General features: G+C 46.9%; 1 protein-coding gene across 13 annotated transcripts in view; it reads right to left on the bottom strand.

The window, feature by feature from the left end:
* LOC105482354 (EBF transcription factor 1) overlaps positions 1-5,829 on the bottom strand; it is a 411,036-nt gene extending 405,207 nt beyond the window's left edge. For 8 of the 13 annotated variants that reach the window (XM_024792976.2, XM_011742390.3, XM_024792977.2 and 5 more), the window contains exons 1-4: positions 5,228-5,829; positions 2,865-3,021; positions 2,234-2,297; positions 1,509-1,564 (exon numbers count right to left, since the gene is read on the bottom strand). In XM_024792976.2, coding sequence (XP_024648744.1) covers positions 1,509-1,564; positions 2,234-2,297; positions 2,865-3,021; positions 5,228-5,361 — 411 coding nt within the window. In that variant the 5' untranslated portion in view covers positions 5,362-5,829. Of the gene's footprint in view, positions 1-1,508; positions 1,565-2,233; positions 2,298-2,864; positions 3,022-3,115; positions 3,927-5,227 lie in introns of those variants that run through there. The other 5 variants (XM_071098142.1, XM_071098143.1, XM_071098144.1 and 2 more) reach the window with 3 other exon arrangements.
* Between the last annotated feature and the right edge of the window lie 14,376 nt (positions 5,830-20,205).

The raw sequence follows: 20,205 nt of genomic DNA, 5'->3' as shown, positions 1-20,205 counted from the left end.
ATTTTGACATCGCAAAAGAAAAAAAAATTATTAAAAATCAGGCTTTTGTGTTTCTGCCTTGGAAGGCAAAAAAAAAAAAAAAAAAGGCAGTGTCCAAATGAAAGGGAATTATCCTATGTAATGATTAAATCCATTAAAGAAAATAAAACCCAGACCAAAAGTATAAATGGTGATTTACTCTGAGCAATCAACTGAGAAATAAACAGTTTAAGAAAGCCAAATATTTTAGGCAAATAACATGAAACAGAGTTCAATCAATATTTATTTTTATTTTAACAAATAGATTTCATACTCTTGTTTTCTACTTGTGTCACACTGAAATATGAATGTGATCATCAAAAATAGCTGTTATTAAATTGGTTCTTGAATATTAGATTTTTTTTAACACCCAACAGCTTATTAATGTGGCATTTCTACCACATATTTAAGCGTGGTGTATCTAAAAACAATTTTTAAATATGCATATATACCCTAATTTGAAACTTTCTTAGCCAATATCTATGAAAGAAGATCATTTCTCTTATTTTAAAGGAAACATTCTAAAATCACAATCAAGTAAATAAATTCTAATCCTCTTGCTAAATTGCTGGTTAGTACACAATGGATAACTTTTTCTTTGTTCTGATTTCTTTCCCCCACCCAATAAAACTGTCTTCTTTTTTCTGCTACTAACTCCTCCAACTACCTAACCAGCTACTTAATTCTGAAACTAAACTTTTTCTTAAAATTAAGAAGAAGGGGAAAAAGCTCCTGTGCCTCATTAAAACGTCAGGCCTCTTTTCTGACTCGGCTCATAATTGTATCTTTTAAACCATAACTCAACCTTAATGTATACTGCTTGACACCCGCGTGTTGGAAGCTTAAGAAAATGCCGTCTATGTACCTTTAAGACCACAAGCTCACTCATGCTGCCTGGCTTGCTGCCAAACTTGGAGGCAAAAGCAGGAGGGTTTTTGCAAAATATCCTCTAACAATTGTCGCTCCCTCTTTCAACACTACCTTCACCATCATTCCCTTTGAAAACAAATCTGCAGAATGGTCATCTGCGATCTCAGCCCATCTCATCATTCCTGGGGAAGCCGCCTCTGCCACCCCTCCTCCGCCCCTGCAGGCCCTCGCCCCTCTGCCTTCTGGGGAGGTCTGGCTAGCTTGGGTTTCAGAGGTTCAGCCCACTCCTCACCAGGGTCCCTGGGCACCTTTTGCGCCCTTTGGGGCTCCCTGGCCAGGTCAGAGGAAGTTCAGCCCTTATTCTCGCCACTCAGCACCCTGCAGTCTTAATTCACAAGGCCCGAGTTCCCTTGGAGGGACGGCGCCGTCGAGCCCTCATCCCCACGCGGCGGTACAAGCGCATGAATGGACACTGGAAGGCGGTGCGAGTGTGGTCTGAGCCGCCCCCGCTGGCTTTTAGAGTTAGAGTCCCAGCCCTCCTGCGGTGGAGCAACTAGCTTCTTGACTGTCCTGAATTTTGTGACCTAGAGACCCCCGTGGCCCAAAATTAAGAAACTTACTTGTTTTGTCATGGAGTCAATGAGGCGCACGTAGAAATCCTGCTCCGTCCTTATCCCTAGGGTTGGAAATGGGGGAAGGGAGCAGAATTAAGTGAGAGGCAATGAAGGGTGGGTGGACAATAACTAAACAACAAAAAAATAACAACAAAACCCCCAAACATATCACAAAAGGGGCTCCAAGGCTGATTGGAACTCCCACTGTCCTGGAAAATACAGCCAGGATCTCCCTTCCCCAGAGGGAGTTGCTGAGAGGTGCTGCTGACCTAGCCTTAGCGCTCCCGGAAGCCAGACCCCAAGGTCTGCAGCTGGGACTGGGATGGGGGTACCCCGACTTGTCTATTCTCACAAGAGTCCCTCTGCTCTCGCCTGCAGCCTTCAAGGCCATGACCCTTCCTAGCCCCTAAACTCAAGGGGACTTGGGCCTGGAGCCTGGGCCAAGCCAAAGGAACAGGCCTCAGGATAGGGGAGGAAGAATGAAAGTGGCTCAAGGATGGATGAGGCACTACACCTGGCCCCAGGTAAAAGCGAGACCGGTAAGGCTCTTGGGCCACTCGGAGCCTCCTCAGGTGAAACCTCCTAGGGCGAAATTTAGGAGAGGCTGGTTCACCTCGAATAAGGCGGGTGACTGACCTTCGCTGGAGGATTTCGTCCACCTGGAGCTCCCTGTGCCCCCTGCCCAGACCCGGAGCCCCAGGGTGAGGGCACAGACCCGCCCCGGGACTCACCATTGCTGTAGAGAAGCTGAAGCCGGTAGTGAATTCCGTTATTGGTCTTTTCGCTGTTGGCTTCCTGGGTTGCATCAGGACGCAAAGACACAAGAGATGCAGGAGAGAGGTCTGCGTGAGCGAATGGACCAACTTTCGAGGCAACTTTCCCCCAGCCGGGACCCCCTCTGGCCAGTCAGCCAGCCACGGTAGCAGCAGAAATTGCGGCCAATTGTGATCCCTCCTCCGCCCCCCGTTTCCTGACTGCTCCCACTCTCCCAAAAGAAAATTCCGTCGGGCGCACACAGGCGATTCTCTTCCCAGGGCCTAGGGGCTAGTGCCCGGACCACCAGAGGCAGGCGGTGCATGATCTGGTAGTGGATGGCGGGTTCATCCCGGGTGCCCAAGGCTGTGGATTGTAGAGCCAGGCTTGTCTCTCTCTAGCTCTGGGGGCTCTGTGCGAACTTTTTTGGAGCAGGAGCCAGTAGACCAAGACCCTGGGTTCGTCCGGGATGGGAAGTGGCTTGGGGACCCCCACACAGAAGTGTGTTATGGATGCTTTGCACTCAAGGAAGGGCGCACCGCCCAAGGCTCCTGGGCCTGCTCCCGAGCCGAGCCGGGGACGAGGGGCGACAGCGCTGCGCCCACTTACTTTTTCCTTCTCCACGAACCCCACAAACGCTGTCCTCTCGATCTCCACGGGCTGGCCCTGCCTGTCGTAGAGGGCCAGGACGAAGTGGAAGAAGTTGGATTTCCGCAGATTGGAAGGTGGCTGCTTCTCAAAGTGAGCCCGGGCCAGACCCACCCCGCTGCGGCCAAAGACACAGAGTTAGATGGCTAAACCGAACGCCGACCCGCGCCCCTTGTCACCCTGTACACACACTCGAACCCTCAAACACCCACCTCCTCTTCCCCCAAAATATCCAGTGGGCGCTCTTCACGCCCCTTCAGGCGACATAGACCCAGCTGACGACGGGACACACATGTCCCCTCTTTTTCTGGTCCTCTCCGCCAAGGACGGGTGCGTCCTCAGAACTCGCTGAAGAAGTGTGAAAGTTTTGTTTGGATTTTGCGCGCAAGATGAAACGCTATAAGCATTTACTCCTACCTGACACGCGCTGCATGGGGAGAAAGAAAAGTGGCGGTGGATGAAGTGAACACACCTTCGCGGAATAGAACCCACAGTTCTATTCCGGCACCCCTCGAATCTCACGTCTCAGCTAGCAGGGCAGGTGGGAATGGATGGAAAACACGCTCGGCGTCTCGCCGTAGCAGCCACCCTCCAGGAACCCCTCGCGCTCCGGCCAACTGCGAGTGCCTGGCCTTGGGAAGCCACATCCCCCCACCACCAAAAAGCATGTGGAGAAGGGTCCGAGGGCGGGGCTCAGAACTGTCGAGGGTGGTCGCTTTGAAAAAGGGAAGAGGGCTGTTTTCTTAAAGACCTGTCCTAACAAAGTTTCGCTGTACCGCAGAAATCCTCATACTCATTCCAGCAATCCTAAAGGCCGGGGCTGCTGGCTCAGTGCGCCGGCCGACGACAGGAGGCTGGAGCGCCTGGGGCGCCAGGCGGCCGCTGACAGCCCGACCTGCCCAACACAAGCGCGCACAGGCACACACATACACATACACATACACGAACACACACGAGCGCCCCGCGCACACACTTTCACTTCCAGCCCAGTTACCCAATTCACTCTCACTACCACCCACCCTCATCCTAATACTCAGTAGGGATGGGAACAGTGTTAGGGACACTTGTCCCCAGCCCAGGGAAACTGGAGATGATGTAATTAGTCATCTTCCTTCTTCCCCTTCCGCACTCTGAGTCCGATAAGGCCTGGGGCCACCAGATCTCCCACTGTCCCAAGCTCAGCTGGTGGCTTAAGGGTGGGGAAAAGGCCATTTTTCACTTGGGACCAGGAGCCTGGGAAAGGGCCTTGGGTGTGCCCAGGAAAGTTCCCTCAGGTCAACCTCCAAGGGCAATGCCTTCAGGACACACGGTCTAGTGTCTAGGGATCTGCGAGTGAGAGAGGGGCTGGAAGAGGCCATGGTGACAGGGGGTGGAGAAGACTTTTAGGAGATGTCAGAATTAAAGTTGGGAGTTGCTATTCTACCGGTAGACTGAGAAAAACTGAAAGTCAGAGAGGGAGGGAAGGAGAACCAGATAGCAGAAATAAGAGAAGACTCAGGGGAGAAATGGGACGAGAAAACAGGAGGGACAGAGAGGTAAGGAAAGGAGAAAGAGGAGAAAGGAGGGAAGCTGAAGAAAGAAGAGAAAGAAAAGGGAGAGAGGGAGGAAGGGAGGAAGAGAGTGAGGGAGGAATTAAGGGAAGGTGGGGGAAAGAAACGAGAGAAGGAAATGAAAGAAAGAAGAGAAGAAAGAAGGCAGGAAGAGAGAGAGGAAAGAAGGAAGAACGAAAGAAATGGAAGGAGGGAAGAGAAGGAGAAGAGAAGAAAATAAAGGAGAGAAGAAAGGAAAGAGGGAAGAAAGAGAAAAGAAGGGCAGGAAGAGAAAAGGAAAGAAAAAGGAAAAAGAAAAGAAGGAAAGAAAAAAGAAAAGAGAAAGAGAGAAAAGAAAAGAAAGAAAAAGAAAGAGGAAAAAAGAAAGAAAGAGGAAAAAAAGAAACAGGGAAAGGAAGAAAGAAAGAAGGGAAAGAAGAAAAGACAGCCGGCCGGAAAAGAAAGAGCAATCACATAGAAACATAAAACACAGATATCCAACATGCTGTGTCGAGACGCCTCTTCTGGGTTAAAACAAAATGAAAACAGTCACAGACGAGGCAGGGGAAAGTGCTGGCAAAGCGTGGGCTCCTCGCAGACAGCTCCGGGTCCTCCGGCCGCAGGCGACGAAGGCACTGCGGCTGGGGAGCGCGGAGCCCCGGCGGAGAGCGGAGCGCAGCGGCTGCGGACGCACCCCACGGCCCGGCCCCGCGGCGGCAGCTACCGCTGCCGCCGCCGCCTCCCGGCTCTCCCGCTCGCGGCTCACCTCGGCCGCAGTCCCCGCGCGGTACCCACCTCTGCGCCGCCGTGTTGGCGTCCAGCACCCCGGCGCCCTGCATCCACGTCCGCACCGCGTTCATGCCGCTGCCCAGCGGCTCTTCCTTCATGCTGCTTCCACTCCGTTGGATGCTTTCCTGAATCCCAAACATGAAAACAACCTTTTCTTGTGGAAAATCTCCTCCCCCTTGAAAAAAAAAATTAAAAAAAAAAAAAAAAGAAAAGAAAGAAAAAGAAAAGAAACAAAAACGCCAACCAGAGATTTTTTTTTTTCTCGGACGATGAACTCGCACTTAGAAGATCAAGGCGGGCTGGAAAGCAAATTTGTAAAAAATGTAAACCTCTGCTCAAAACTGAGCGATAACCCGAAAAAAAGAAGAAAGGGAAAATCCAACGAAAAGACCAAAATAATAAAATTAGAGATGTATGCTTGGCTGTTGGGGGTTGTTTGGTTGGTTGATTTTTGGTTTGGGTGCTTTTTTTTTTTTTGCTTTTTTTTTTTTTTTTTTTTTTTTTTTGTAATGATCACAGGCCGGTGGAGGACAGGAGGGGCTGGAGTTTCCTTTTGTAGAGGTACCTTCACTTGAAGAAGCAGGAAGAAAAAAAAAAAGAAAAAAAAAAAAAAAAAAACCCTGATGGCAATTTAAGAAACAATAGACTCAACTCGCGCTGCCGGCTTTGCTACTTCAAGTGTCATTTTCCACAACCAGGCAAGTTTTTTCCTCTCTCTCTCTTTTTTTTTTCCTCCTTCTCTCCCAACCAAAGATGTTTCTTTCCTTTGCGTGTAGATGAGGAGGACGCTGGTTGCCGTAGACAGATACACCAGAGAGGGTGGGGGGAAGGGGAGAGAGGGAGAGAGGAAAGGGGGGGAGGGAAAGAGAGATAGAGAGAGAGGAGAGGGAGAAAGAGAGAGGGGTGGACCCTGCTGGATGGAGATTCTGTTTTCTCCTTGCTAAAATAGAAGTGATTTGCAGGCTTTCCCTATGGAATCCAGTTTGACTCTCCCCAGAGCTAAACACAGGCACACTAACCCCAAAGGGAGGAGGCGGGGCCCGCGCCTCGAGGCCCCGCCCCTTCATTTGCATAACGTCATCTTTCCGCCCCGCCGCAGCCAATCGCGACCCGGGAGCCGGGTAGCTCGCGGCGCCAGGCCACGCTCTCTCATTAACATCCCGCTCCGGGTGGCGCAGGGGAGCCGGCCAAAGTTCCTTGCAAAGTGGCGAGCGAGGGAGCGCTGAGCACCGGCGTCTGGGCTGGGGAGGAGCGGGTCCGAGCGAGGACGGAGAGGGGACAGAGGGAAAGGGAGGCGGGTGTCTTCCCCAGGAATTTGAGCTTGGGGTCTGCATCCTGGCCATTGCAGTCCTTTAGCATCCTCGCCGCGCCCTGAGCGCGCTGGAGGCTCGCAGGCTGCGCCCTCCCAGGGCTGATGCCGCGTCCTGCTCCGCTGTTCTGGGACGTCGGGGACAAAAGTGGAGGAGACGGGAGAGCCCGGGCAGAAAAAGCAGGACGCGCGTCCCAGGTGCCCACCTCTTCGCTTTGAGGCGGGGGCGGTGGGATGGAATATGGGTTCGCGAGGTCGGGGCTGGTACCTCGCGGAGGGGCACGGCCTCCACGCTGGGAGGGGTGAATGGACGCTGGGCCCCGGGAAATGAGGCGCTGTGGGTTCCCAGGAAGTTGGGGGCCAGGTTCTGCTCCCACCTTGGCCTCTGAAACGCTTCTCTTTCGGCCGCTAGCCTGGAGGCTGCCAGGGTTGGGCACTGTTCTCACTCACACGCTCACCTCTCTCGGGCAGTCCTCGAGATATGTGAATGGTGGAATGAATGCTGTCACTGGGGCTGTGTCAGGATGCGTTTTTAAATCTTCTCAAATGCCAACCCCTCATTCCCCACCCCAAGTTGTTTGTTTGTTTGTTTGTTTTTAGAGTAACTACCAAAGCAACAGCAATGTTAACCGTCCTTGATTAGCTGGTAATTTGGTGCAGGGTTTTTCTCATCCTCCTTTATTCTTCCTGTTAAAAAGGAGGGCTTGAGCAAATCCTTCCTAACTCTGTCTCTGCCATATGAAAAGGTGGGGGGAGAAGAGAAGGAAGGTGGGGAGGAAAGAAGAAAAGGGGAAGGGAAAAAAAGGAAGAAGGGGAAGAGAAAATGGGAAAGAAGAAGGGAGAGAGAAAGAAGGAGAGAGATAGGAGGAACGAATGGAAATGGAAGAGATGGAAGGAAAGAAGGAAAGAAAAAAGGACGAAATTGTCTCCTTCCTCAGGCCTTTCAGCATGTATCTTTGTGGCTGGCAAAGGAAATAGCTAGAAGTTTCTGGGTAATGTGCCCCATCATTTTTTTAGCAGGTTGTAACCTCTAATAAGCACATGGTGAACTTCTGTTTCATTGCCCTCAAAGGAACTCCCTGACTGCAGCCAAATCTGCTAAGGACTCCTTCGGGGAAATTCTCTGCCAGAAATCCAGGTCCCCTTTCTGCCGGCCTTCCTTGGTCCTTTGATTTAAGAAGCTCATGGGGTCAGCGATGGAAAAGTACATATGCCCATGTTGAATAGAGACAGGCAAGAGTTATGCTTTGTGCTCTTGGCAGAGCAGTGGAGCCACTTCCTGATTCCTAAACTGGATGAAAGAGTGTGGTCCTGGCCTGCAGTGCATGGCCACTGTCCTCAAACACTGCTTTATCTCCTGTGCACAAGGCCTGCCCAGCTCTCACATGTGTAATCTAGATCTCTTGTGTGTTGAGCACTTTCCCCTGGTACCATAATTAATGCCATCTCTTCCAGGACTTCCTTGAAGGGATTGGTCTGATCTTTCTGGATCCCCATAGCATTTACAAGGGTTCCTAACATAGCGTTCATGTTGAAGAAGAGTATAATGGTGGAGAGACTTGAAGGGTTGTAGGTTTGTGGGGATAGGTATGTGAACATTTTCAGTCTCTATAGTACTTAAATGCACAATTGAAACTTGGCCTGCTAAAAACTGTCTAAAGCTCCAAACTTAACCTGATGCTCCAGGTCCAAGGGGGTCCCCAGAGTCAATCCCTCCCCCTGCCTGGGCCATATTCTCCAGCTCAGAGAGGATCCTGGAAGGTAAGGAGATCAGGAAGCAAAGCCCACCCATCCTATCAATGGGTCCCATATAGCCCTGGCAAAAGGCCCAGGCCTCCTTCCCTTTAACTGCCTGAACCTCCATTTTACTCTCCAGTAAACAGTTCTCAACTGCAAGACTCCCAGCTGAGTCTGGTGGGATGTCTCCAATGGTGAGGGACACACAAGAAGGGAGCAGATCACTGCCAAAGGAAGGTGACAAAAGTGCCAGGGAAAGGAAAAGCATAGACACCGTCAGGTCCAGGATCAGCAAGAGACACACAGCAGATAGATTTCTGAGGTCGAGCAGAATCTAGAAGCATCTGCAAAGGAAGCATTTGTTGAGAGCCTGAAGCTGACTGACCCAAATGAGAAAGTGGCACAAAGCAAGAAGTCTTGAGCAGCTCAATTTCTACCCCAGAGCCAGTCTCTCCATGAACTAAATATGAGGGAGGCAATTTCCATACCTGCCAGGCTAGAGAAGGAAGAAAAATAAAAGGGGGCAGGAATATTTTGATAAGACTAATTCCCTTTGGCTGTGCAGAGACAGCATATACCTCACCTGGGGTGGTGAGTGTGCTTTATTTTAATCAAGCAGAGTGTATTCATAGCTTTTCTTCTGGGTGTCCTTGTGCTTTCAACCTGGCTTTCTCATCCTGTAATAAATGTTTAAGTAGGAAGGAGGCTAAAGAGAAGGTGGAAGAGAGACAGAGTGAGTGACAGAAAACTGGAAATGACACCCAGGCCAGCAGAGCAGTAGATTTTTTGTGGATTTTCTCTGGTGAATATTGAACCAGCAATTGTAATTTTAAACTTTGAAAAAGGACCTCTTAAATACTCTAAATCTTCATGTGAGGGTAGCATCACCTCCAGAGACAAAGCGTGTGTGTAGAGGGTGATTGCCATCATACCTGAAAGCAGATACTTCAAGCACTATCCATCACAATTACCTTAGGTATATACTTTATAGTAAAGGTATCCTGTAAAGAGATATTCTTGTATGTACAGCATTGCCTGGGCTTTATAGCATATGTGTGATTTGACTTTAGGGTAGTTTATAATAGTAATCCCCAAACTGGGTTCATCAGGCTAATCACACAGGGAAGGGCGCAGGCAGTTGTTAGAAATGCAGATTTCCAGGCCTTATCCTCACCCACAGAATCACAACCTCGTGGGTTGGTCCCTGGGATCTGTATTTAAAGTTATTTGGAAACTCTTGATTTTTGAATATATACAATCAAGAGAAAAAGAAGGAAGAGAAGGAATGAGTGAGGAAAAGAGACTTTTGCATGGGGAAAAAATGACAGCAGAATGAGTTTACACTTGGAAAGAAAAACTAGAGAGGTTTGGGGTTTCCCCTGGAGCCTAGTTTCCCTGCTGAGCTCCTCAAAATTTCTGCAGCTGTGGGAGTTCAGGATACACAGCTCCTCAGATGCTCCCAGGGCTGCCCAGCTCTCCGGATCTCTTGACCTGGGCCTGGAGGAAGCCCAGGGCAGTGTGCAAGCCCTCCCCACGCACCCACTCCCACCCTGACCTTCTGCTCCTTGGCTATCCCAACCCTCTTGAGGCACAGGGAAATCAATTCCCCTTCCTGAAAGGCAACATCTACTAGTAATTTCTGGGGGCTCCAGTAGAAACGCACCGGTCTCCCCAAAGAGAAAAGACCAGATACATACAGCCAAACTAAGACCCGTGGGAAGGTCCCAGCAAAAGAGGGAATCGTCTCTGCTCGTCCGCCCCCAGGAGGCCAGACTTGGGACCTGTCACTTTGAAAATTCTCTTGATCTCCGTTCGCCTTGTGAGGGCGCGCCCTCAGAAGGGCAAACCGTCCCCGGACGTGCCCCCTTCCCTCCCCACCTGCCAGGGACAGCTTCGAACGAGGCGGGAGGACAGATGCCTACTTCAGTGTTTGCAAGGGAAAGGGGAAAAGAAAGATGGGACGACCTAAGCCAAGGCGCAAAGTCCCTCAGATTGCGGCCGCTCCAGAGGAGTCGACCAGCAACCTGGAGTCGGGGTTGAGGTGGAGATGCGTAAGGGCCACGGCGCTGCCCGGTGGAGAATAGGAGTGAGTGGCGGCCCCGGGGCCCGGGAAAGCCGGGACCTGCGCGGGGGTGCAGCTCTGCGGGGCCCATGAACTGCACCCCAAAGATGCCGGGAGTGGCGGAGCACGGTGAGACACCGCCAGCCCTCAAATCCGTGGTTCTCTTCCTCGGTGATCTCCACGCGCAGTCCTCGGGGAACGCGTGGGAGTAGCAGGCCAGGGGTCCACTGGAAATCCAGAATCTGATTTCTGTTTCCGACTCTCTGAGCTCCAGAGAAGGCCACCTTTCCTGGCCCAGTATGACCGACACTTCCCGACCCTGGGAGCGCAACTTCACCTCCCACTCCCCCCATGGTACATACAGGGAAACTGAGGCATAGAGAAGGACAAAGACACCCACAGACGGCTAGAAGACAGAGACCAAGCAAACAACACTGCGGGGCTCTGTCCCCGGCTGGGAGCGCTTAGTTTGATTAGGGCCAGAAGACTGGGGCAAGGGGTTCCTACAGATCTTTCCGGGGCGAGCCTGCCGACTCTCTCGGGTTTCCCCCGCGGGCGGCCCCAGATAATAATAGATCCCATTTGTTGAAGGCTTTACGGGCAGGAGCTCACTGAATATCCGCCACAGACCACGGCAGATAAGACCACTCCGCGTTTTTCAGGTGAGCAAACGGAGGCCCTCTGAGCGAAGTTGAAAAACTTGTCCACGGCCAACAGTTAATAAAGTCGCCAAGCCTGAATATCGCCAGAGCCTGTCCCCTTAAATATAGAGCCAAACCGTCCACCCGGCTGTGGTGCGAATCTCTTGCCCCCAAACGCTCAAGTGTCCTTTGGCTGTGGAGCCCTTGGGCCCGGGTTCCGCAACTGGGAGGAGGAAGGAGCGAGCGTGCACGGTGCCTCCCGAGGGCAGGGAGCAGAGGAGAGAGAGAAAATGGGAAGATTATGAAACGTCCTAACTAATGTGCGTACTGAGTGCGCATTCACGTGGTCAGTTACCGATGTGCTTCTCTCTCCTGGCCCGCAGGGACAGAGCACGCCAGGGACGTGCCAGCCCGGGCCCCGGCTCTGTCACATTTACTATGTGACCTCCTATCAGTCACTTCTCTCTCCCAGTCCTAGCTGAGATCTTAGAGCTCACGCAAGCTCGCCAGTTGGAACAGACTAAGTATCTGACTTTGCAGGGATGTTCCTGATGCCCATCGAAGGACAGAAATCTGGACACTTGTGGATGTGCTTTAATAGGGGAGATGCTGATTCTGCCCTAGAATGACCATAGATAGCTAAAAGCTGAAGTCATTCTGAGTCGGGAAAATACAGTTGGGGGCATTGCCGGAAAGGATCTTTAAGTCAGTGGATGCCCCATGGCGCGATCATATCCCACCCAGTGGTCCTTGCTCACAGTCTGCTAGCCCAGGAGATTGGAGTCCTATCTGGAAAGGTCCCTGCTCCGTCCATAGAGGGAGGCTCTGGGGTGGGAGAAGGGAGCTTCCCAGCAATTTGAAAATTAGCATCCCTTCCGTAGCGCAAACCTTATGAAAGAAACCTTGTCCTTAAAACATTCTCAGAGGGGAGACAGGGACTAACAGGCCTATTTACTCAGGGGAAAGTTGGAGGAGGGAACGCGAATTTAGCAGACAAGCTCGAGATGCCTGGATAACAAAAATTTTGTACGCATACTTCCTTCGAGGGGCAATTTGCTGGATATTTACACACCGTTGCGTGCTGCGAGGTCTTTGTTGGCTACTGGGATGCGAGATGTGTATGATATGTGTGTGCAAATATGTTTGCATGTGCGAAAAGTGGCTGCACATTTGTGGGCCGGTGCAGTAAGTGTGTGTGCCAGTAAGTGACAGTGCGCACTTGGCTGGATGTGTGCGTGGGTGCTTAAGGTATTGATGCACACGGGCGTGAGTGCGCATGTGTCTAGTGTGTGTACCTGTCATGTGCAGACGTGTCTACTTTAAGTGAGTGGGGTGTGCATGTGCAAAAGTCCGTGTGTATTGTGCAAGAGCATCGTACACGTGTGTAAGTCTGAACTCATACGTGGTTTTGTGTACACTTGTGCGTATGAAATTCAGCAAAAAAAAAAAAAATCCAAAAATATCTAGGTCCAGGCAGGGTGTGGACCGAGGGCCCAAGGGCAGGCATGCAGACTGCTACGCCTTTGGCTGTAGAGAGACGCCTGCAGGGCGCAGGACCCGCCCGAAGACGCGGCTTAGCCAACAGCTCAGCTCCCGGCAGGCGATGCGGGTTCCCGCTGCGGGCACACAGATTACGCGGACTGAGCTGGGAACGGTCCCTGCTGGACAGTTCCGTGCTCTTATTCCTTCCTCGCGGACTGTCTCTGATTATTGATGCTTGCCGTGTGTCCTAAAAGGGACCGCTTCCGGGTTATTTGCTTATGTATTTAGTATCTTTATCAACGTCATTTTTTTGGCAACTGCCGTGAAGATGCCAAACCCACCAAGACCGCGCTGCCCCACCTCTCGGAGGCTGCCTTGGGAGTGCGGGTGACCCGCGGGCTCCGGAATCTTCCCTTAAGGTGGAGCCACAGCGCCACCTCGCGATCCTCCAGTTTCCCTCCCTCATGGCCACGGAAGACTGGCCCTCTACGGTCCAAGCCCCCAAGGTCCCACACTTAGTGGTTTTCCATGCACTTTCATTATTTCCCTTTCTCTCGCTCCAATGTTCCCTTATCCTGAGTATTGAGGTCCCCAAACACGGCTTTCCACCCCACATTTGGACATAGCCGGAATGTCTACCTCCTCCATCCGGTGAAGCACTGCTCCGCCTATAATCACCAGCTCAAAGGTCACCTCTATGAAACCTTTTTAGACTTTTCCAAGGCAGTCTTTCGTGCCTTTCCCTGGTTTCCCTACTGCTCGCATCACATTGGACAGGAAACGCTATTTAAACGTTTCTCTCCTCTCCCTAATCAGGGAGCTCCTCTGAGAGGAGCCATGACTATCCTTGTTTATCCAACAATAAAGCCTAGTATATATCAAGTTCATACTATGGAGCGTTTAATGCACTGTACTGCACAAAAACATATTATCTTATTTCATTTTCCTAGCAAAACCCTGAGGAAAGCACCAATATTGTTTCCCATTTTGCAGATGAAGAAACTGAGGTTAGAGAAAATAAGTACCCATCCAAGGTACCATTGCAGAGCCTCACCCAAGTCAACCTGTCTGATGCCAGAGCCAACTTTTCTTAGCCTCTGTCTTGCAGACTTATTCAGCTCTCATGGGCTTTGTGATAGGAAAAGACACAGAATGAGTACTTGTGTGTTTACGAATAAATGTATCATTTAAATTATTTCTTCTCCTAGAGACTTGGGTGTGGGAAAGCACTGCAATTATCAGATATTTTGATTGAAATGTCACTGCAATTATTTATCTCTAAAGAGTATTCCTCTGCTAAGTAGCTAGGAGACCTTGGTCAAGTCACTTCATCCTCAGTTTCCTCAGTTCTGAAAGTAGGTGTACTGTGGAGATTAAATGAGAAAAACAATGTGAATTACATGATATATAGCATTCTAGTCATTACTCGGTTAATTATAATAACTCAAAACTACTGAAACACACACACACAAAAAAAACTAAAACACAAAATTGACTTACCCAAGTCACACAGAATTCACTGTACCTCTGTATGAAATCATCTTACTGTTATATATTCATTTGCATCTTAGACATGAATTGTGTAATAAATATTTTTAGTTTATGATGGTTAGGGTGTTAATGTTAACCTTGCTCTGTTACAAATATTTAAGGGGTAGTGGGGAGAGATATAATAAAACAGTAAACCAGCAAACTTTGCCTCTCGTAATTTCCTCCTGCTTTGCAGATCTTTACCAAGAAAGATTTAAAGAAAGTCTATAAAAGTACTTATTGGCCAGGCACGGTGTCTCACTCCTGCAATCCCAGCACTTTGGGAGGCCGAGGCGGGCGGATAATCTGAGATCAGGAGTTCCAGCCTGGCCAATATGGCAAAACCCTGTCTCTACTAAAAATACAAAAAATTAGCTGGGCGTGGTGACGGGTGCCTGTAATCCCAGCTACTTGGGAGGCTGAGGCAGGAGAATCGCTTGAACCCAGAAGGCAGAGGTTGCAGTGAGCCGAGATCGCACCATTGCACTCCACCTGGGCAACAAGAGCAAAACTCCGCCTCAAAAAACAAAAAAAAAAAAAAGAAAAGAAAAAAGAAAAAGAAAAAAATGCTTATTATTCTGGAAAGTACAAAACTCTATTTTTTAATTTAGGGGAGATTCTGAGCTAGTTTAAGTGTTTCCCTACTTGAAAACTTTGCTGCTACCAATACATTAAAAGTTTAAAAATATATGTCTAAGCAAATGATTGTATCCAAATAAAAGAAAACTCAAATAAAATAACGTATTACTACTACTATATTAAAAGTTTAAAAATACATGTCTAAGCAAATGATTGTAACCAAATAAAAGAAACAAATGAAGGTTGTCTGAACATATTCTAGACCTTAAGACATTTCCCAAAAAGGTTAAGTTTTAAAGATGTAACATCTCTTTCTAGAGTGACTCATTAAACAAATATTCCTATTGGCAATTTAGGTGAAAATGAACTTTTTCCCCTGTTACAGCTATAACTTTCCTACTGTCCAATTATTTTGGAAAGACTGTTGACCAGTATTGGCATGTCATAAACACATGACTTCTCCTCCGAGAAATGAGACTAATAAAATCCATAAAAGGTATAAACGTGCCTCCACATTTTGCTGTCCCACAGGCCATTTCTAGAAACTTTACCCCAGCCCCAATTTAGTTTACTTTATTGTACTTGCTTTCCATTCTATGCAATTCTCTTGTTAGAGATGAAGAAATGAATTCAGGAAACTCTATTAATGTGTTAAGGTATTTTATTGTATAGCTGATGGATATTTGGGAATTTGATTCATCTTGATGGTGTGAGACACTGGCGTTTTGACAAAGTTGGGGTATATTCTGTTTTCCTTTTTTATTCCTAGTATGGTGGCCATTAGAGATGTTCACCAAAATTTTGGGTTTTCTTCTTCCAGGTGCATAGAAGGATGGAAGTATTCTGACCCCTCTGCATTTAGCTGTGATCCTGTGATTTAACCTGGCAAATAACGTATTAGCAGAAGTGAAATGTGTCACTTACAGGCAGAACCATGAAGAGCCAGTGTGCAGTTTACCAAATCCCTTTCCCGATGGCACAGCTGTTGCTGCCCCCCAGATGGAGTTTCCATCAGCATCCCACCCCTGGCACAGACGTGTGGAGTGGAGACCTCTCCAACACCCATAGATATTTAGCAAGAATGAGAAATAATCCTTTGTTACTGTAAATCCCAGAGATTTTTCTGTACTTCAGTATAACCTAGCCGCTCCTGACTAATACACTTAGAAAGGAAACTCATCTTTTCTTTTCTTTTTGGGAGACAATTTGAAAATTCTTCTCCTAGAGTGAAAAGTAGACTTGCGTGTCTAATTAAATAAAATAATCAGATAATGAAATCATTCAACTAGAAATCTGAATCTTATTTTCTTAATCTATTCATACATTTCCCCAGGGTCAAAACATCTGGAACCCTCTGAAATAAGGAAAACAACTAAATTTTACAAATACTTAAAAGGAATCTCAGAATTATTGCTAGACCTCGACAAGAATATTCAGTGTGTCCTTAGTCCACTTGCAGATACATCATGAAGTGAGTTACATAGGGTTAGATTAGAAAAGACTTTATTAGCAATTGGCCAGGCACGGTGGCTCATGCCTGTAATCCCAGCACTTTGGGAGGCTGAGGCGGGAGGATCACCTGAGGCCAGGAGTTCAAGACCAGCCTGGTCAACATGATGAAACCTGATGAAACCCTGTCCCTACTAAAAATACAAAAATTAGCTAGGCATGGTGGCACACGCCTGTAGTCCCAGCTACTCAGGAGGCTGAGGCAGGAGAATCGCTTGAACCCAGGAGGCGGAGGTTACAGAGAGTCAAGATCATACCACTGCACTCTAGCCTGGGTGACAGAGATAGACCCATCTCAAAAAGGAAAAGGCTTTATTAGCAACCGTATGCAGAAGTAAAGGAACTTTTCTCTCCGCATCATGTTCAATTCTATAATTTCAGATTGGCAAAAAGGAAAAATATTTGATTAATCAATGTGAATTTAATAACATGATCTAAGGCAAGTCATTTAACTTTTCCAGACCTTCTTTTCCTCATATGGTGTTACTGACTGAATGTTTCAGCCTTGCCCCGCTCCTCTGCCCTGCCAAATTCATATATTGAAACTCATATGCACAATGTGATGGTATTACTTCCCAAAGATAATTAGGAGGTAATTAGGTTAAGATGAGGCCATAAGGGGGGGATTAGTGTCCTTAAAAGAAAAGGTAGAGACTAAAGCTAGTGTGTACTCTCCATCTGTCTCTCTCTCTCTCTCTCTGTCTGTCTCTCCCTGCCATATGTGGACACAACAAGAAGGCAGCTGTCTGCAAGCCAGGAAGAGAGCCCTCAGCCCTCACCAGAACCTCATCATGTTGGCATCCTGATCTCACTCTTCCCAACTTCCAGAATGGTGAGGAATAAATGTTCGTTGCTTAAGCCACCTAGTTTGTGGTATTTTGTTATAGCTGTCTGAGCTGAGTAAGACACCTAGAAAACGAGTAGACAACATGAACTTCAGGGTACCACTCAGTTCTACTAAACTAGAATTTTGAGGTATCTGGGTTTCAGAGTTGATGCTACAGTAAAAAAATCTTCCTGTGTCTCCATCCCCAACAATATTTTGTGAATCTTTTTTCATTTTTTCATACTGATCTCAACTTAAAACAACTGTTTCTTAGGCAAAATAGTACTTCTTTCCTTAAACCTCAAATCTTTTAAACGTGGAAATCTACTAGAAAAGTGTGCTATATAGGTTTGGGGCCATGTAAAATGCTTTGTCATTTTCTATCCAAGGGGAGAAATTTGCTTCTATATTGAAGAGCTATTCTCTATAGGTTTCATTATCTGATAAACTAAAGAGTTTTTCTGTGGATTTTCAGGAAACTTTTGTGAGAAAATATTGATTGTGTGATGAGTGCTATAGGGTGAAATCATTACTGTCTATTCTTTATCCTTGGTGTGGCATGATTGACTGCCAAGAATAATACTGCTATAATATTTTCATTTGGATAATTTAAATTTGACAAAGAAGTTTCACATGAGTTACTGCCTTGACTTCTCGCAACACACCATACAACTGACATTTCTGCCCTGTTTCACAGAGGAGAAACATGTTTAGATCTGCCCATACCGTGTGGCTAAGAAGCACCAGATTTGGGGTGTAACTCAAAAGCCACAGCTGCCTGTGAAATTTAGAAAGCTGTCTGAAGCTTTAGTAGGGAATAGGAAGTGTCAGAACAATGCCGTGGAGCACTTTTTTATAAAAAGATGCAGGATGCTTTCTGTTGCAGACATGACTGCTGGTAACAGATGCCTGGTTCACTCTTATCCTGGCCGCACCTGAGGACTATGCTCCTCTTCTAGAAGTTTGGCGCGGTCATCTGACTTAATTGATCCAGCACATTTATCTGCAGGCGAGAGAACCCCCAGAGCACTTGTTCTCCTCAACTGGAAATATTATTGAGATTAGATCCATCAGTTTGGGTCCTGATATCTGTACAGATATCCAGCCCTGAAAAGTAAAAACAAGCTTCTTTTCTGAGCAGTTCATCATGTACTGTTTTCTTTCCGTGAACAGAAGATTTTAACACTAAGACGATTTTATAGGCAGACATGTAGAAGAAGCTAGCAGAGGCTTCTTAAACCCATTTGTGCCTATAGAGCCATACAGTTATCCAGGCCTGAAAAATATTAACAAATTTTTTTTCTGAACACTTCATCATGTAGTTTTTGCTCAGTGAATGGAAGATTTTATCACAAGGAGAAGTTTGTAGGCAGACATTTAGAAGAAACTGGCAGAAGTTTCTTGGACCATATATGCCTATAGGGCCATACAAATGTCCCTCCCTGAAAAGTAAAAGCAAGTTTCCTTTCTGAACAGTTTATCATGTGCTGTTTTTGTTCAGTAAGTGGAATATTTTAACACCAAGAAGAGTTTGTAGGCAGACAGAAGAAGCACCGTGAGCTCTTTACCAATATGCAATGGATTTAATGTAAGCAAGTGGTTTAAGCCACTGGAATTTCTGGCTTGCTTGTTATTGCAGCTGAACTTAGCTTGTCTTCATTGGCACAGTTTCCTAATTCAAATTTAAATCTTTTGTAAAAGAGAACTATCTCTGTAGGGTAGACACTCTTATACTTCAGCCATAGACACATACCTTTCAAGGAGAAAGTATTCTTCTAGACCTCTCATGTTTTTATTTAAATTAATTTTATTATGTAACTTAAATATGTGCAAGCATAAAACTAGAGATCAATTCTTCATGCATACCAATGCTGAAACAATGGTGAAACTAAACTGCAAACTAAATGAAAAAGAAAAACCCCACAAAACCAATGATTTATAAGTAAACAATAATAAAATATGCGGATGACATTGTTTTGTGGAAACTGAATTACCTCTCAAATATCAACATCGCTTTGCATTCAATGGAGTAGATTCTTTTGGATATGGCATGCCTTTATAGTTATGTCATTTGTATCGCTTAATTCTTCTACCACTTTTCTCTCTTTGTAAACTACTACAAAACATTCCTTAGTTCATAGTATATAGGAAAAGCTTAAAGGAATAATTTCAGTATCAAATCCATTTCAGCTCCTTCTTACCAGCCTATGACAATTTAGAATTACCGTTGGCACCAATAAACATAAACTAAAACTTAAGTTCAGAAATTTCATGTCAGTCTTCAGTTTAAAGGTATTGCCCAGATGAATCTGTTTACCTTTCTAAGATTATCATTGAAATGAAAACCCTAAGTTTTAAATTTCTTATTAACAACTAGGAAGCTTCTCACCCTCAAGAACACATTTCAGATGCCACTGAAGTGCACACTTTAAAAACAGTTAGAGGGGTACATGTCATGTTAAGTATTACTATATTTTACCACAATTTAAAAAGATTTTTCAAAAAGAATAGCACAAGTATGATGAGAATCTTATCGCTGCTACAACTATTTTGATGCTGGGTGACCTTGAGGCAAGTTGCTTAACCTCTCTGAACCTCAGATAACTCATTTGCAAAGCAGTTCTGTCTTTGGTTTTTGTTTGCTTGATTGTTTTTTAGAGACAAGGTCTATGTTGCCCAAGCTGGAGTGCAGTGGCTGTTAACAGGTGTGATCAAAGATCATAGCAGCCTCAAACTCCTGGGCTCAAGTGATCCTCCTGCCTCAGCCTCCCAAGTTGCTAGGACTATAGGCTCAGGCCACCGTGCCCAGCTTAAAGAGTTGTTTTGATGAACAAAAAGAAGAGTGAATGGAAGAGTCTAGCATAGTACCAGTCTGTGGAGAACTGCTTTGCATTTTCCTTCTGGGCAATAGCAAGGCTGCATTTCCTGGCTTCCATTGAAGTCAGGGTGAGGTCGATTGAAGAAAGCCATTTCCAGACATAGTCCATCAATCCTCCTGCATAATCTTCCACTCTTTTTCTCCTCCTTCTGTGGGCTAAATCAGAGAATCTAACACTGGACTCCGATGCCCTCTGGCAAGACTTAGCAAATTTTCCCTGTAATGGGACAGATGGTAGATATTTTAACCTTCATGGACCATACAGTCTCTGTCACAACTGCTTCACTCTACCATTGCAATGTGAGAGCAGCTACAAAGCACAAATGAAAGGGAAGTGAATAGGTGTGACTGTCTTCCAATAAAACTTTATTTACCAAAAAATGTTTAAAAACAGTAGGTTGGCCGAGACGGGCGGATCATGAGGTCAGGAG

Source organism: Macaca nemestrina, chromosome 6, assembly GCF_043159975.1.
Source record: "Macaca nemestrina isolate mMacNem1 chromosome 6, mMacNem.hap1, whole genome shotgun sequence".
NCBI classification, from domain to species: Eukaryota; Metazoa; Chordata; class Mammalia; order Primates; family Cercopithecidae; genus Macaca; species Macaca nemestrina.
The sequence above is the reverse complement of the archived record's forward strand: the minus strand, read 5'-3'. Positions and strand labels throughout refer to the sequence as shown.